Genomic DNA, 18,862 nt, shown 5'->3' with positions numbered 1-18,862 from the left:
TCTCTTGCACTCGTCGTCTCCATCGCCTCCTCCAATACCGAGGAAGATCCTATCGCATCGACCGCTGGGTGCGCTGTGCTTGTTAATTGCGCTCAGACTCGCGGTCAGCCCTGCACCTGCGCCAGCTAGCTGCATGCTCCGATCCGCCAAGTTTGAGCGCGACGGAGGATGTTCAAACTGAGCGGCTTGTGCCTGCTCATGCTCTTGCTGATCACTCTCCTGCATTAAGCAAGCGCCCATGCATTATTCAAGATGTTCAACGAATGGCGCCACAGACATGGAACCGGCCGGCCGGATCGACTAAGGCCGGAAGCGTTTGACCTAGATTATTCCATCACCTCAATTGGTCCTACGTTGCATACTTGCATGTTAAACGCACGCAAACCTGGTCAGTGTAAGACTAGATAGGTTTCGACAATGAAGCAAAGTAAACTGAAGCTAGCTTGTAGCTGTAGCATGTTCTACCATCTCAGCTGAATATAGATATATATTATATATGCAGTCAACTTCTGGCTGCTACTGCCACGAAATCAGAGGGGGTTAATTAACGTACATGGATCATCATGATTCGTGCATGCATGACCACATACAACCAAGGAAGATAAAGTAGAAATGACATTATCAAGGCTCGATACGGTCCAACCGATAAAATTAAGCCTTGTCCTGATCGATCGATCGATCTCTCGAGTGTTTCTTAAGCTCGAACCAACGTGGTCGACGGACGGAGCTGGAGGGGCAGCATATGCACCGGGGATATGATAATATCACATGGGATCTTAACCATGATGCCCCCCGGCCAGATAACAAAATTAAACTATGTGCGACACGTAGATCTCTTCCTGTCGGATTCCGAGATAGCCAGTAAGGTTCCTCCCTTTTTGGGTAGTATTTTTTTATAAGATTTTTCGGTAGTATATTGATCGCCTTCTACGTCGTCACTCCCGAGTCCCAACTAGAGGCTCCTCCACCGCCCTGGTTTCAGGCTTTCAGCAGCAAGTGTGGTCGATCTCGGCCTACCCATCATACATGAGTTACTCTTCTACACATACGTTCCTGGGCCAGGCCACATTAGGTACGGCTATGCTTCACTTAAACGTGCTCCCATTTCAAAGTGCAGCTCTTGTTCTGCCCAAGTCCAGACAAAGCGCGTCTAGATTTCACTTGATTCGGGTATCCATTTTTGTTAATCCATTGATCCACTCTAGTTAGATCTATCTAATTAGTTAATTAAATTAAACTAGAGTACATTAAATTAAACTAGAGTGCATCAATGGATTGATCCATGCCCATCCCTATTCTTCGTTTTGTTAGCTTCGAAGGCCATATATATAAAAAACGAATGCCTGTTTTGCTTTTTGTCGATGATAGGGCAAAGCATTTTCAACTATACTTGAACCCTTGTAACAAGTGTTGCACCTGGGAAAAATGAAACTGCATGCTCTTCCGTAACTGTAGTTTTATAATCGTGCTCGTAACTCGCTACTCATCGTACGAATAGATCCTACCATCTGAAACGAAAAATGGATTACACTTCTTCCACTGTTACAGCCAGTGTTCTCCCTGTGGTTTCTTTCTGCTACGTTTCAACTGTTAATCTACAATTATTTTTCTCGCTAGCTTCTATGCTCTCCACTACATAAATAGGAAAGATTTTCCGATTCTAATCAACTCCTACGATGGCTATGCCGCCTCCTTCGTGGTGGCTTCAGCAGCATGGACATGGGATCCGCGTCTCGGGTGTCCCTCGAGTCGGTGGGCGCTCCTCCGCCATCTCTCGTGAGCCAGTTCAACGCCTCTCCCGCTGCGTCCTTCTCCGCGAGCTTCTTGTTCGCGCATGGCTGGCCAACGAACTGCATGCCGTTGAACTCAACCGTGGACCTGAAGAGGCTGTTCTTGATTTGCTTCGTCGTGTAGGACGGATTGTTGTGGCCGGCCCGGGTTAGGAGGGTCTGGAGATGGTTCTTGGGGTTGTCCCCTCCGTTCCCACCGCCGCTGCTCATGGAGGCTGATGAGAGCATCGTCTTTGCTTTCTTGGATCTTGGCTCCTGTCGGCCGTAGACAAAGCGACCATTGCATGGGTCCTCTGTGACCAGCAAACGGATGGCTGATAACAACTCTTCACTGGTTTGAATGTCCATCCTTGGGTTTTGGAGCTGTTAAAAGGCAATTTTTTTATCAAAAGAATAAAGAAAGTATTAGCACAATAGAGGACACTCGACCAATAATGCGAATGCTAATGCTGGCAATTGCATACAACAATATTTCATGTCATAAGTAAAGACAAACATCCAAAATTGAAGTTATCAGCTTTAATATATTATATGTGGAATATGGCAGCCTGGTGGAACAGATCAATGTACCTCACAAAAGCGCCAGGTACAGGTGAAGGGAGAGATACGTAAAACAGAGGCGTGCAAGCATAGTTCATTTTAATCCCACATCATGAGGTGAAGGGTGTTCAATATGACATTTGCCATCTGATCAAGTCGGAGGTTATTTATTTCTGAAAGAATTGGACCAAATTTGACCACACCAATTATACCCCATCTGATCAGGTCAGAGATGATTGCTTTCTGGAAAGTGCTACAGAAACCAGGTAGGAAAAGGGTGTGGAAACATGGCATGTATCTATCTACTGCATATAACTATACAATGTGATGTGTATCGCATTGCACAATTGCATTAATAAATTTCAAATGATGTATTAGATTGGAGCTGGCACTGCCTCTTTAGAGTTTTGAAATGTCAGAACGCAACTTAAAAAATAACAAATATGGGTGAATGTTCAATATTGATATATAATGAGACATTAGAAATCACTAATACCTTGCAATGGATTAAATTCTCAAGTTCATTCTTGAGGCTCAAGTAAGTCAATGCGAGATCACAATTCATGAAGAACTCCAGATAACCTCCAAGCATTTTCAAGTGTCCGTCCTGTAACATGCAGCAAAAAATATACAAATGATGCATTTGCTAATCTGAAAGACAATGCTTCCTGGGTTAGCAATGAAAAGGAACTTACCAAGCCCCCTTGTTGTATGTTGCCTCCGAAGAGCAACAGTATAGAATCAGATATAGCAGTTGAATCCCGGAGAAAAACAGAATTCACCTTCACCTTCTCATTGAACACTAGCCAGGGGAATGGAATCTTAGCTTCTTTACCATTAACTGAACTCTGGAAACAACAAACAACAAGATAAAACTTCGTCACACAACTCCACTGACAGAATTCAAAGTGATGGTATATAGAATGCAAAAACTTACCGAATAAAGCATGACCTGTCCATCTTCCATTGTCTTGAGAGAAATTGATTTCTCCTTGTTCTGAAATCACCAAGGAAATAAAAAATCATTGATTGGTGAATACACACTATACCAATATCAGACCTCTAACAGTAGTTACAGTCGTCATCCTCCATATGAAGCACATGGAACCATGAAACCACTAAAACCAAAATTCTTGTCCAATATTATAACATTATAAGCGTGATAAAATGCATGAACGGAACAGTAAAAGATAAAGCATGTATGAAAAGAATAATTTAAATAAAAGCGACTCACCACGACAGACGAAACACCTGGATATAGTCCGGCACAAATTACTGCCCGGACTAGATTTTCGTCACGACTCCATTTATTGCACAAAGTCATGTTTTCATCAACCAAACCAGTATCCTTCAGAAGGTAGAGAAACTGCCTCCTAAGGGAATCTATGGCTTTCAAGGTTTGCACGGAAAGAAATTTTTTCCAGCAGTAGTCATAGCCAGCACGATCTCTTTCAGCCTCTCTCCATCCCTCATATGCACGAACAAGTGCAAGATGATCGCTGTAGTCCCGGCATGAAAACTGTAACTTAGCAGATTCTGCAAGCTGCAAGGATAAAGGTGGCATCATTTACAGAAACCAAAAAAGAACTAGTACAAAAAAAAATAACAAGGAAAAATAACAGTACCAAGAAAACAGGTCGATGATACTTCAACAGTACAACACATGATACATATTTGAATGTGTTAAGAGAAGAGGCAGACAAAATTGGAGTAAAGAAGGCATTACTTACATCCTTCTTGTCGAATGGGGTCAAAAATGGATCTCTCACACTAAGTCCAGAAACAATGGTTAATATGGGATCCAAACAATTAAAAATAGCCCCAAAAATAAGCATCTTGCCTAACTTAGGCTCAACTGGAAGCATAGACAAATGCTTTCCTGAGAATGCCAAACAGTAAGTGTAGTCAGCATACTAGCTCCTAAAGCTCCAGCAGATGCAGTAAAGCAGTGAAAATCTACAGATTAATTTTAAAGAGGGGGGGGGGGGGTGGTACCTAGAATTGTCAACTCTTCATTTTGATCAAATGCTCCAATGACTTTGAGATATTCAATGGCATTTTGTACCTGAAACAAAAAAAGTTCAGATTAATTTATTAAATAGTTTGAAGACACACAAGGACAGAACTTTTTGTTTAGTCATGATGACAAATAGCGAAAGAAAGTTACCGATAGAGACTCTGGTGATTGCAAAGCTCTGGATAAAAATTCGGATATACTTCCCAGCCTCAGGCTTTTTATTTGCAAACAGAGGGATTGGAGAGGGGTTCTCAGAAGTTCTGGTAACTGGTAGTCAGCAAATGCATCATATACACATCGTGGGTAAAGATGGTAACACTCCCCTGGTTGGACTCGGCCAGCTCTTCCCCGTCTCTACATTATAGTCATTTAATCAGAAAAATAGAAGTGAGAATGAGATGGATAAGGCTACTTCGCAGGTACATTTAAGAGTCATGGGTGTTGCTTTAATAACATATCTGTAACCAAGGAGCATTGATCTACTTTTTTTTAATCAATCAAATTAAACTATGAGTGATGGTGAAAACAAAAGGGTTAGTCGTATTTGAATAAGAAAGAATGTATTACTTGTCTGGCCGAAGCCTTGGAGATCCAGGTTGGAAGCAAGCAGGGAGTATTATTCAGTGCATCATAAGAAGTCTCTTTTGCTTTTCCACAGTCAACAACAAAAACTACATCATTGATAGTAATACTGGTTTCGGCCAAATTGGTGGCAAGAACTATTTTCCTTACTCCAGGTTCAGGCTTCTCAAATATTAGTTTCTGCAAAAAAAAAAGCGACAATAATATCAACAAATAACAGATAATCATTACTATAGAAGACATAGCCACAATGACCTATATGGTACATGGTACACAACACTGTAACAGAATGGTCAATATGTAATGGAATATTTCAATGATTATCCAGTAATACAGGAGCAATAGATGAACTTCAAGAGTGTAACACACTAAGACAAGATATTTACAGAGACATGCTCTCATACTACCACTATAATCAACAGTTCAGATATTATTAACAAAGTGTCACATGACTAGCAAGTATATGCTTGTATAACTTGGGCAATACCACAGTTAAATAGCATTGGCACGTCAATATTTTATAGCTTAAAAAAAACAGAGCATTGTTGTTCTAAAAGTTTAGAAGTGTGTGTTACCTGCTCTGAGCTAGCCATTGAACCATGACAAGCGAGCAGCAAAACTTTGCTAGGATCTCCAAGCAATGGGTTTGCTTGCAGCTGCTCTTTTAGTGCATTAATGTCATCCCACCCAGTCATAAATACAAGAACAGCACCAGGTCTTTCCTTTTGACAAATATGGCATAATACATTTTCTATTAAATTAAAACCAATTGAATCAGGATTCCAACAGGATAGCGAGTCACGAGTTCGTGAACTATAGTTCCTCAAATCAGCAGCTTCAACTGCCTCCTGTTCAAAAGATAACATTAGAAATCAAGGCTTTGAGCAAAAACCAAATGGTTGAAAAAAAAAAAAGAACTACCATACTTCCACGACAGAAGCAATTTGACTCTTCCTCTTCCTTAGAGCTTGTTTTTGCATCTTCCAACTTTTTTCTTGACCATAGTCATCAATTTGGTTGTACGGAGTCAATCGGTGTCCAGTAGATTCAAGGATATCTTCTAGAAATTGAGTCCGGACAGGATATGTAAAACCCTAAGTCGAGATATATGTGCAAATATTAGGGAAGTCATCTTAATAAAAACCTTTAGGAGTAGCATTGGCACAACACAAAACATGCAAAGAAAATTGCATTTTAGGCGAGAGCAATATTAACATTTAAAGTCAACTCAATATACAGAATGTTACAATCCTAGGATCATTAGGGGGATAAACATTCACCGGGAGGATAGCTGGGAGATGTTGGCTGCTAGGAGAGGGATTAGACTATAGATTAAGAAGACTTAGAATATTGGGGAAACTTAGATTAATTCTTCTTTTTGCTTTTATTACAATGATGTACGGCTGCCCCTTTATATAGAGAGGGGAAATTACAATCCTAAATCAATTCCAACTCCTAATTTATCTCCTACGAAACTTATCTTTAAGCAGTCCTAATTCAATCTGACTCCTAACTTATCTCCTACCAAACTTATCTCTAAACAAATCAACTCGAATCCTAACATACCAAACTTATCTCCTAATTAAAAGGTAAGATTTATCTCCTGCTGCTGCCATGGTGATCCTTGGGCCCACACAAGCGGTCGGCTGGCCACCATGACACAAAAAGCTTTAAGTAAATTATAAGTGATCGAAGTCACAAGTCATGCAGGAATCGGCCTGTTCCCAGTTTATCCTATTTGGAATAGGATAAGAAATTAGGCCCATTTTTACTAAATTCGATACTGAATCTAAAATTATAATGTCGGAAAAGTGATTGAAGTAACTGTGTGAATAATGCGGGAGGAACTTGAAATGTTACAAAAATTGATATACATAACAGTTACCCCACCATCATATAGTACTTCCATATTGGCACACCATAGGCGCATAGCACATAGCATAAAACTTGACGGAGTACAAAATATAAACAAGTACTCCAGTTACTAGCATATGACATACTATCTTTGTTCAACATTCCAACAATGTTATGGAGCAAGACAATGAAAAAGATGGTAGAGAATTGATGCCTAGATAGTAAGAAACGGCATGCCATCTTTATTCAAGACAGTACGACTGTCGAACTGGCAGGTTCAATGAGAAATTATCATGAAATATGGTCTCTGTTCCGGATTCCAACAAATCTATAGGCCGAGACAATGAAAAATAGGAGTGAATTGATGCCAATAGACTGAGAGATGAGAGCACAAAAAAGTCTTAGAAAAAATCTTACAGGTATATGTATCATGGGTGCTCCACCAAAGTATGAAGAGAACAGCTCGGCATTAAGAGTTGCACTCATCAATATAAGCCTTAGCTCAGGACGGCGTGGAAGAAGATCCTTTAGAACAATAAGCAGAAAATCTAGCACAAAGACCGAAAACAATTAGCATAACACTATCCATCTGAGTGCCTCGTAACATTTTTTTCCATACTTTTTCAAAATTATTATCACTGATACAGACCTTCATTCATGCCCCGCTCATGGATTTCATCAACGATAACATGGGTAACACCTTTCAAGCTTCTGTCCACAAGTAATCTCCGCAACAGGACCCCAGTGGTGCAGAAAAGAAGGCGTGTATCCCTTCCTTTCATCCCTTCCAATCGAACTTTGTACCCAACCTACAATAAAGGACGCAAAGCCAAGTGAATCTCTTCTCATCAGATCACCAAGTAAAAAAGTGGACAAAAGGTTTGCACTCTGCAGCAAACTATAAGAAAATATGATGTAATTGAGCCCACTGCAGCACTTGACAACTGGACAATCAGCAACCTATGGACGGACAGCGATAACTATCTTGGTCTCTTCGAGACTTGGACAACACCCTCAGAATAAAATATAGAAGGATTCCCCAATGAACACCACAAAATTATACTCCCATCATGGAAAAAAATGTTCTCAACCTACAGGTACAAGCAGCTCACCGATTCACCAATTTTTTCACCTCTTTCAGCAGCAACTCTTTCAGAAACAGAGATAGCTGATATTCGTCTTGGTTGAGTGCAAATAATACTGCAACTAGCACCACGAGCAGCATCTATTTCAGATTCTAAAATGTATTGTGGTAGCTGTGTTGTCTTGCCACAGCCTGTTTCACCTGAAACTACAACAACCTGTTCAATCAAATAAGACATGTTAACACTCAAATACCTCCAAAGAGTGACTCAAGAGGTTTTAGCCTAACTACTAACGAATAATTTGCTATAAATTTTCTTAATAGATTTTTTTAAACAACAAAATAATGCGATTTAGTGCCTTTCCAAGGCAAATGTAAGAATGAACATCCAAAAATTACATAAGCAAAAATCGGAAGGAAAGTAGAACGGACAAAAAAAATTGCCCACTTTCTGATAAATAAAAGAAAAATACATCAGCAAAGGGCAACAGATCCATTACTTCAACAAATATTTGAGCATCTGAGTCATTTTTTTTTTTACATTTATATGTTCATTTCGTTTAAGTATTAACATTGTGGATCTGTTTAGCTAGATCATTTAGCTTAATGCTTGTTTGCCTATGTTAATGCTTTGATTTTACCACTTCCTGTTCATCATAACAAACAAAAGAATTGAGTTTTCAAGAGTCCATCATCGCCAATGTTGAAATGTCATTGAAACTCTTATTCAATTCACTGCAACACTGAATAATGATTGTTCATAATAAAGTCATTGATATGCTTGTTGCATACACACATATCTAGAACCAGAACAGGACCTGTTTCTGAGATATAGCTTCCAATAATGTTTGTCTTTCTTTATAAGAAGGAAGGCTGCGGCGAAACTCCATCATGCTTTGACCTTCATTTGATTCCTGAAAAGGGAAGATTCTTTGTCAATAGGTGGAATGAATCTCAACCAATCATTATATCCATTGGAAACGATCTATAAAGGGCAAATGTCAAAAGGAAGAAATGACATCAATTCAGCAATGCTAAATCAAACTTGCACCAGAAAACGCAAGATGATCTGATTCAAAAATGCAGAAAGCATCGATGTTCTGCTCGTTTACACATGTTGAAATTTCTAGCAATTTAACCTGACCAATTTGTCACTAGATGCTTTTCAAAGTGGTGAGCATGGTCATAATGCTCATCAATTAATTCTTCCTGGGAAGCTTTTGAAACTAGTTATACTCGTTCCAACCTCATAAATAATTCTGACACGATACTACATGAAGCACAATACACTGAGAATCAAACCCAAAGAAAATAGATCTTTTTGAGTGGTGGACACTGGACAGAACAAAGTAAACATATTAAAATAGCACTGCTAAACTTTGACCAACATACACTGTCGCAAATCCCAACTGCAAACAGTAATAATATGGCACCCCTCCATTTCACACTTTAAGCAATCAATGAACACTACATTGGTTAGATTGGTGGCATGAAAATAGCATAGGCCCTGTTTGTTTTTTATTCTGATTATGGATTCTAGCCCCAAAAACAAAAGCAAAAACAAACGGTCACAATATAAAAGCTGATTCTCACAAAATCCACAAGTCAAGTTGTACTACAAAATCCCACAATCCACAATCTGGTGGGAATGAGCTTCCACGGATTCTACAGATTGGACTAGATTCTCACAATCTAAAGCTAAAACAAACAGACCCATAATAGATCAAGCATAAGAACAGCTTTCACAATCGTATAATTTACTTAGTTTGTACAACTTTGACAAATTTTATAAAATAATGGCCAAAGTTGCATCTCAAAGACCGTCAAGAGGTCTAAAGCACAAAATCAAACCTGCCAAGCAGCCTGCTGATTGCGTAACTGTAGGCTTTTCCTTCTTTGAATTCTCTCCATAACAGCACTAGTTGAAGTCTGATTGTCTTGCTGCTCAAAGAAGCCTTCATCGGTTGCAAAACTTTCACTGCTGCTTGACCTTGAGAAGGCTGCATTTGGAAAGGTCCCACTGTTCATTCTCTTTCGTGCAAGATAGCCTGCAAGCAATGCATCAACTTCTCTTTGCAAGCCAGCAGGTATAGATACCTATAAAGCAAATACATTAGCTAGCATCAATGCAAAGGCATGTGGATGTTAACCTTTAAGCTGATAGAACAATCAACATACCTCTCTCTGAGGTCTTTTGTCATCAAGATCTGATCTATAATTAGGCAATGGAACCTTACTAAACACAACAATCCTTGAATACTGACGGCTGCCATCACGTAAAGTATTATCAGATTAGGGGGGTGGGTAATTTATGCAGTATCAGGATATCAAAGGGGCAATGAAGTACCTGTGCAAGCCCATTCGATCAGCCAGTTGGGCAAGTTGTTCAAAATCTCGCCTATCCTTTCTTTCCCTTGAGACAATCTCTTGCTCATCATCGTTCCGGAGAAGCATGTGCAGTTTCCATTTCCATTCATCAACATTATCTAAAGTGGATGCACCCTGGAAATTTTATTTGAATACAACTGTTAAGAACATAACAAGTATTAGGCAGGTCTATGTGTGATTAGCTATAATTAGCTCTTACTATGTATACTTGATTGTATTCCTTGTATCCCCAGCCATATTGGCTATATATATGAAGGTCACCCCCCCATATTGGGTGTGAGGTGTGTCTCTACATGGTATCAGCCGATTAGATCCTATTCTCCCGGTCTTTCCCTCCCTCCACCTCGCGACTCCGTGATCGCGCGACTTCCCCCCCACGCGCGAGACTTCCTCTCGCCCGTCCTCCCTCTCTCCTCTCCCATGGACACCTCGGCCCCCTCCTCGGCCACCAGTGCCGGCACCCTGCCCGCGACAGGCACTCCCCCCATGCCTGCCATGAGCGTCGGCGCTGCTGCCCCGATCGTGGCTCACAACTACGCCACAGTCAACGTCAAGTTCCACATCCCTTTTACGCTGGACCTTCAATCCAACTACTCCAAGTGGGCGTTCTTCTTCAAGTCGCTATGCGGCAAGTTCGGCCTTCGCTCGCACATCGACGGCTCTGCTCCCCCTCGACCTGATGATCCTCAGTGGGATGCCGCGGAGTGCTGCGTCCGGGGCTGGATCTCCGGCTCCGTCGACGACTCCGTCCTCGACCTCGCCATGGACAGTGCCGATCCAACCGCTCGTGATCTGTGGGTGGCCATTGAAGGGATCTTCCGCGCCAACCGGGAGCCGCGCGCCATCTTCCTCCTCAACGAGTTTCACTCCATGGTGCAAGGTGACAGCACCATATCGGCGTACTGCCAGCGGCTGAAGATCAAGGCCGCCGCTCTTCGCGACGTCGGCCATCCTGTCCAGGACTCGCAGCTCGTCCTCGCCCTTCTGCGTGGCCTCAATCCTCGCTTCTCCAACACCGCCGACGACATCGCCAACTCCGCTGTACTTCCCACATTCGCCAGAGCCCATGACATGCTGGCACTAAAGGAGCTTCGTCTCGCCAACGACGAAAAGACGGTCGCCAGCACCGCCCTCCTCGCCACCGCCGGCTCTGGCTGCACCAGCCCGGGCGGGTGCCGTGCTCTCGCTGCCACAGCCAACTCTGGAGGTCCACACAACCCACACGTGACCGGCTACGGCAGCAACAAGGGCGGCGGCGGTGGCAACAGCAGCGGCAGCAAGGGCAAGGGCAAGGGCCGGCGTGGCTGGAACAGCGGCTCTGCGCAGCAGCGCGGCGGCGCTGGCCAGACTAATCAATACCGACCCATGGGCCCCTGGATTTGCTACAATCCATGGGCGCCACAGGGCCCTCCTTCGGCTCAGCAGGGCGGCTGGCGCCCAGGCGTGCTTGGCGCCCCTCCTCCTCAGGCTCACACGGCCTTCGCGCCTACGCAGCCCCCGACGACATTTGCGCCGCTCCACGTCTCCCAACAAGCTCCCATGTGGAACCAGGATGGTCTTGTCGCTGCACTTAATCAGATGCATCTCCAGGGCCAGCATCCCTGGGTCCTGGATTCCGGCGCCTCCTCCCACATGAGCTCCTCGGATGGTATACTCCTCTCTCGCCATCCTCCTCCTCACTCTTCCATTACAGTTGGCAATGGTGCAAATCTTCCTAATTCATGTCGTGGCGAGTCTGTTCTTCATACACCAGAGTCCAATTTTCATCTAAATAATGTCTTAGTTGTCCCATCTCTAGTCTGCAATCTGCTATCTGTCCGTCAATTTACTAGGGACAACAACTGCTCTATAGAATTTGACGCTCTTGGTTTTTCTGTCAAGGATATCCCGACCCAACGCGTGATGCTTCGCTGCAATAGTGCTGGTGATCTTTACACCTTCCCTGCTGCGTCTTCCGCTCCACACGCCAGCATTGCCATCTCCACCGACCTCTGGCATCACCGTCTTGGTCATCCCAGCTCCGCCACCATTGACATTCTTCGTCGTAATACGTCCATCAGCTGCAATAAAATAGAGCAATTGCTATGTCATTCTTGTCAGCTTGGCAAACATGTGCGCCTTCCTTTTTCAGATTCCAGTTCATATACTTCCATGCCTTTTGAACTTGTTCACTGTGATGTATGGACATCCCCGGTTGCCAGTGTATCCGGGTATCAATACTATCTCGTTTTACTTGATGATTTTACTCATTTCTGTTGGACCCTTCCCCTCACTCGCAAATCTGAAGTCTCCACACATATTGCAAATTTTTGCAATTATGTCCACACTCAATTCAGCCTTGCCATCAAAGCTGTCCAAGCCGACAACGGCACTGAGTTCGTAAACAATACCCTCCATACTCTCTTTGCTTCCCGTGGTATTCATTTACGCCTCTCGTGTCCATATACCTCCCCACAAAATGGCAAGGCTGAACGCCTTCTTCGCACATTGAACAACATCAGCTGCACGATGCTCCTACATGCACACATGCCTGCTCAATACTGGGCTGAGGCGCTCGCCACAGCCACATACCTTCTGAACAGGCGTCCATGCTCTGCTGTTCGCCACAGCATTCCATACACTCTCCTCCACAACAAATCTCCCGAGTACTCCCACTTACGTGTCTTTGGGTGTCTCTGTTATCCGAACTTGACTGCCACGGCTCGCCACAAACTCTCCCCTCGCTCCACAGCTTGTGTTTTTCTCGGCTATCCCTCTTCCCACAAGGGGTACCGCTGCCTCGACATGGCCACTAAGCGCGTCATCATCTCTCGCCATGTGGTCTTCGATGAGACTTGTTTTCCCTTCGGGCTTTACCCCTCCAGGTCCTCGCCAAGCGACCTGGATTTTTTGCTTGCAGGAACTACAGTGCCGGTGCGTCCTGCATCTCTGCCCTCTGCTGCTGGGCAGTCACACCAAGGTTTCATTGAGGAGCTGACCGACGACCCCGCGATCTTGTTTCACGGCCCCGTACTACCTGCTGCTCCTCCAGCGGCTGCCCCGGCTCCAGCTGCTCCTCCAGCGGCTGCCCCGGCTCCAGCTACTGTTCACACCGCTCCACCAGCTCGGGACATCCGGCTTGTCTACAGCCGGCGCCCCCGGGCGCATGACGGGTCCTCTACAGCACCAGGACCGGCTCCTGCACCTAATCAACAGCCTCCTGCCCCTGCACAGCAGGCTACTGCTCCTGTACAGCAGGCGCAGGTGCCCGCAGCTCCATCAGCACCTCCCGTACCGCAGGAACGACGCATCACGCGGACCCAGTCCGGGGCCATACCGGTTATGCGGTATGTGGGGCTCTCTGCGACAACCACTCCGTCTCCACTTCCCGCCAACTACCGTAGCGGCTTGGCTGATCCAAACTGGCGTGCGGCCATGGCTGAGGAGTACAAGGCGCTCATCGACAACGGGACATGGCGCCTCGTGCCCCGGCCACCCGGCGCCAACGTGGTCACCGGCAAGTGGATATTCAAGCACAAGTACCACTCCGACGGTACCCTCGCCCGCCACAAGGCTCGCTGGGTGGTTCGTGGCTTCTCCCAGCGCCACGGGATCGACTACGACGAGACATTCAGCCCGGTGGTCAAACCAGCAACCATCCGGGCTGTCCTCAGCATGGCTGCCTCACACGCCTGGCCTATTCATCAGCTAGACGTCAAGAACGCCTTTCTCCATGGACATCTGGAGGAGACCGTCTACTGCCAGCAGCCCCCAGGCTTCGTCGACCCTGTTTTTCCTGATCATGTGTGTCTGTTGTAGCGCTCCCTCTACGGCCTGAAGCAGGCTCCCCGAGCCTGGTACCAGCGTTTTGCGACATACATTCGCCAGCTCGGCTTCGTCGCCTCGACTTCCGACACCTCCCTCTTTGTCTACAAAGACGGGACCAGTATCGCCTACCTGCTTCTGTACGTCGACGACATCGTCCTTACTGCGTCCTCGACGGCATTTCTACAGCAGATCATTGGGCGCCTCCACTCTGAGTTTGCCATGACTGACCTGGGCGCACTCCATCACTTCCTCGGCATCTCCGTCACTCGCTCCGCCGACGGCTTGTTCTTATCACAGCGACAGTACGCCGTTGAGCTCCTTCAACGCGCCGGCATGGCTGAGTGTCACTCTACGACGACACCTGTTGACACTCATGCCAAGCTATCCGCCACCGCCGGTGCCCCTGTTGCTGATCCGTCCGCGTACCGGAGCCTTGCTGGCGCGCTCCAGTACCTCACGCTGACTCGTCCTGACTTGGCATACGCCGTCCAACAGGTGTGCCTCTTCATGCATGGTCCCCGCGAGCCGCACCTCTCGATGATCAAGCGGATTCTACGCTACCTGAAGGGCACTCTCTCCTCCGGCCTCCACATTGGTGTCGGCCCTGTTCAGTCACTGGTCGCCTACTCCGATGCCGACTGGGCTGGCTGCCCAGATTCTCGGCGCTCCACCTCCGGCTATTGTGTCTACCTCGGCGACAATCTGATTTCTTGGTCCTCCAAGCGTCAGACCACGGTCTCCCGCTCCAGTGCAGAAGCAGAGTACCGTGCTGTTGCTCATGTGGTGGCCGAGTGCTGCTGGCTGCGCCAGCTCCTGCAGGAGCTCCACGTCTCCATTGCTTCGGCGACGGTTGTCTACTGCGACAATGTCAGCGCTGTCTACATGACAACCAACCCCGTTCATCATCGTCGCACGAAGCACATTGAGATTGATATTCACTTCGTCCGTGAGAAGGTCGCCTTGGGACAAGTTCGGGTTCTTCATGTGCCGTCCTCCCACCAGTTCGCAGACATCATGACCAAGGGCCTTCCTGTACAGCTATTTACTGAATTCAGGTCCAGTCTATGCGTCCGGGATCCTCCCGCTTAGACTGCGGGCGGGTATTAGGCAGGTCTATGTGTGATTAGCTATAATTAGCTCTTACTATGTATACTTGATTGTATTCCTTGTATCCCCAGCCATATTGGCTATATATATGAAGGTCACCCCCCCCCCCATATTGGGTGTGAGGTGTGTCTCTACAACAAGACAAAATCAAAGCAAAAGAACAGAAAGATGCATCATAGCAGTTTTTATTGGACCAAATGTTGCCTTTATTTTAGTAATGATTTTTAAATAGGGTGCCATGTAAAAAGCAAAGAAGCTTTATCCTTCCACAAAAACTCAGTAATAGATACTATAACATGCAAAAAATGAAGAACAGTGCCATCTTAAGATCTGTGCATGTGATCTATTCATAGTTGTAGTACTTTGTCCAACACCTTCTGAAAAAGAAAATACTTCTACACAAAAGAAAGTTTTCCTATATCAGGAAGAACTTTTTATTTTTGCAAAATTGACTGTTACTTCTGAAAGTTGACGTTAAACACTGCCAATTGCAGCTTCATTATTCTAATTTAAGGGCCATCTCCAATAATCATAAACATCAGAAATGGCTTTTCAATTTGGAGATCAGAGTACAAGCTAAGTGCAAGGTTTATATAAGAAGTTAATCACTAATAACATTCAACAAGTATTAACACACATCCACACAAGTTTCCATGGCTTTCAACAATTCTGCAATGGAGAAGACAATTTCTCGCCACAACCCCACTTCCACAGAGTTCCAACTTAACTCATCCACTAACCGAATAGAATCACCAAACAGCTCTCACAAAGGATAAGAGGGAGGTTACTACTTCAGGCAACCAAAAACCATCCCTAGTGGAAATCAACTCTGACTTGCTGTGATGATCTTCTCTAGATTTATTCTTTAACTTTTTTATAGACAACAGGGAAAACTTCAATTAACTCCGATGTTTTAAGGAAGTCGACAAAGGATACAAATTCTAGTTACCAAAAGAAAACAACAGAAGAACAGAGCTAGAAAGAAGAGATCTTCTCCTAATTTAAGAGATATGGTCATTTTCATTCCGCATTCTACCCACTTCAAATGTTCAACAATTAAATCTCCACATCATCAATAATGTAAACAGCTAACCATGTAAAATGGAGGTGTGCAATAAAGTATACACAGTTACACACTAGACAACAAAAGCATGTTATGATTTTTTTAGCATGGCTATAACATGAGAACAGATTCTACCAAATGTCAACCCCAAATACCGTATTCTCCACAAAAAAAGGAGCAAACACATTGAGGTCACCATCATCTCTTTTTTTTTTCCTTCTCTGTTTCACCTTTTTTTATTCCATTTGTGTATTTGATAACTACACATGAGAAATGTTAGTGACGTGATAAACAAGAGAAAAGAGACTTTCTATCCGATTAGCCTGGTACAGAATTAGGGGAATTGCTCGAGCAAGAATAATAACGCAAAAGACCAAAAGCCATTAAATTTAGCGAATACGCAAAAGTGTGAATGGAAGAAATGGCAACTTCCCACTTCAATCAACCCCACATAAACCCAATTGTGGGGGTGGGGGGAGGGTATAACTGGGTTTTAATTGTACCCTTTCAAAAAAAATATGTGAATTATAACAACTAACCGGACCAATGCATTCACCTTGCTCGAGATCGAGGTGCGGTCCATCTCCCGATCCGAGTCATCCTCGGAGAAATCATCATAGGCGTAGCGGGCGTACCCAGCACTCTGCTGTCGGCAATGCTCCGGCTGGGGCGGCCGAGGCAGGGGAGGCATCTCGCGCCGCCGTGGCTGAGGCGGCGACGGGGGGCTGAGCGAGCGCCCGTCCTTCCGCCACTCCGGCGTCCGCACCGTCTGTTGAGCCTGCGCCGCGGCGGACGGCGGTGGCGCGAGGCTCCCGTTGGTGCACGCGATGACGGAGCGGAGCCGGCGCATGGGCGGCACGTAGACCCCGCTGGTGCTCATGGCGGAGGACGCGGGGGGCAACGAGAGGTAGGGGCTAGTCTTGCTCGGGCTGGGATTAGGGTTCCTGGAGAGGAAGAGAGGGGAGGGCATGATCAGGGGGCGGGGCCGGCGGAGGAAGCGGACGCGACCCCGCAGGACGGAGGCCAGGAGCATCACCACGCGCGCCCCCGCGGCGGCAGGCTCACACGTCTCATGCAATGCCCCTGCGCTTCCGGTGCTCCGCGCGCGGCAGGGGCCGCCGGCTCGAGGAGGGATCTGCGCAGCTACAACAAGGGGTTCGAGGGACCTCCACGCAACAAAAAAAAAACCGCCGCTCCGGCGAGCAAACGGCGGCGGAGGTGGGGCGGAGAGTGTGGTGTGGCGGCTGCAGGGGGTCGAAGGGAGGGGGTGCAGAAACGGCAGATGGCGGTGAGGTAAGGAGACAGAGCAGTCCTAAGCAGCGGGAGGTTGTGTCTCTGACATGTGGGGTCGTCCGCAGAGCGGGCCTGCACACGAGCTCCGGTGTATCGAGGCGACCGACGTGGCCGTGGCAGGGTCCTGACTTGGCGAGCAGCGAATGGTTCGGTCGTGTGGGCCCAAGGAGGTGCGCACTTTTGCCACGGGCTCCCATCTTTCCGGGCTCCCGGCCTGTTGGGCTGAAGGCCCAAAACCGTAGCCCACTTGGGCATGAAAAACTCGGGATGCAACTCTTAAAAAAAAAAAGATTTGTCTCCTCATCCATCACCTGAGATTTTGTATACCAATTAAAATCTCCCGCACATAACCAAGGCAGCGTGTCCTGCACATGAAGGGCTCGTTTGGTTCAGCATCCCCGCGCGTCGCCCATGCTCCCGCGCCCGCGTTAATTTATTTTCACGCGCGGAAGAAACGACGGCCAAATGCTCCGCCAATTTTTTGGCAAGCCGGTTTGACGTGGCTAGTCTGGGCACTATGGAAGATCACGAAGAGTGCACATAACCAAAGCAGCTTGTCCTCTGCTCATGAAAAGGAGGGTGGACGGACACATGCTCAGGTGTGTATGGACAGGTTTGAAGAAGCTTTCTTTGGAGATCTGTGAACTCAGGGACTTAGGTTTCTCTGGGATAGGTGTGAGGATTATATTAAGGAGCGCCTTGATAGGGCAGTGGCTAATGATGCATGGAGGCGGTGGTTCACGGCAGTCAAATTTTTAATGCAGATCCGAGGCATTCAGATCATAGACCAGTGGTGATTATGAATGATCGTCTAAGGAGAAGGAAGGGATATGGATGCGATGGTTCTTTCAAATTTGAAGCCAGCTGGTTAGAAGAGGAAAAATGTGCGCAAGTGATTGATGAAGCGTGGAAGGAAGCTATGGAGATATCAGTGAGGCTCTGTTGTATGATGCTTTGAAGGTGGTGGCGGTTGGCTTGAAGAGTTGGAGCGCAAAAGAGGATTACGGCTTTAAAGAAGGAGATGGAGGCTTGTAGACGGAGTTCTATTGGTAGGGATCAAGTTATTAGAGGAAGTGTTGCGGTATATGTTACAAAAATTAGAGGAGCGAGTAGATATTTATTGGATACAACGTGCTCATTCGAAGTGGCTGGAGAAGGGTGGGAGAGTACAAGGATTGGTTAATGTTGCATGTGTATTATATTGAGTTTTGAGGGTTGAATATATAGAGTACAGATGGTTTAGATATCAAGTAACCCTAGAGATATGATGGAATCTAATCCTAACCTATTATAACAAATGGATATTTGTGTATCCTATACCATATACTCTAACATCC

General features: G+C 45.8%; 1 protein-coding gene across 2 annotated transcripts; it reads right to left on the bottom strand.

The window, feature by feature from the left end:
- Positions 1–1,441: 1,441 nt before the first annotated feature.
- LOC133895436 (DExH-box ATP-dependent RNA helicase DExH3-like) lies at positions 1,442–17,538 on the bottom strand. 2 transcript variants are annotated; one of them, XM_062335755.1, is made up of 19 exons: positions 16,789–17,538; positions 10,215–10,369; positions 10,046–10,133; positions 9,719–9,964; positions 8,686–8,781; positions 7,896–8,084; positions 7,433–7,592; positions 7,201–7,331; positions 5,856–6,023; positions 5,505–5,774; positions 4,915–5,109; positions 4,498–4,701; positions 4,326–4,395; positions 4,061–4,209; positions 3,565–3,873; positions 3,268–3,327; positions 3,026–3,178; positions 2,827–2,937; positions 1,442–2,153 (listed from the first exon to the last, which is right to left on the bottom strand). In XM_062335755.1, the coding sequence occupies exons 1-19, from the start codon at positions 17,263–17,265 to the stop codon at positions 1,665–1,667; spliced, it is 3,720 nt and encodes a 1,239-aa protein (XP_062191739.1). In that variant the 5' UTR covers positions 17,266–17,538; the 3' UTR covers positions 1,442–1,664. The 2 variants fall into 2 exon arrangements, with proteins under 2 accessions (XP_062191739.1, XP_062191731.1); XM_062335747.1 differs by having other exon boundaries at positions 5,505–5,777; positions 16,789–17,537.
- Between the last annotated feature and the right edge of the window lie 1,324 nt (positions 17,539–18,862).

The sequence above is a fragment of the Phragmites australis genome, chromosome 2, assembly GCF_958298935.1.
Source record: "Phragmites australis chromosome 2, lpPhrAust1.1, whole genome shotgun sequence".
NCBI lineage: Eukaryota > Viridiplantae > Streptophyta > Magnoliopsida > Poales > Poaceae > Phragmites > Phragmites australis.
Note: the sequence above shows the minus strand (reverse complement) of the source record. Positions and strands in the feature narration are given on the sequence as shown.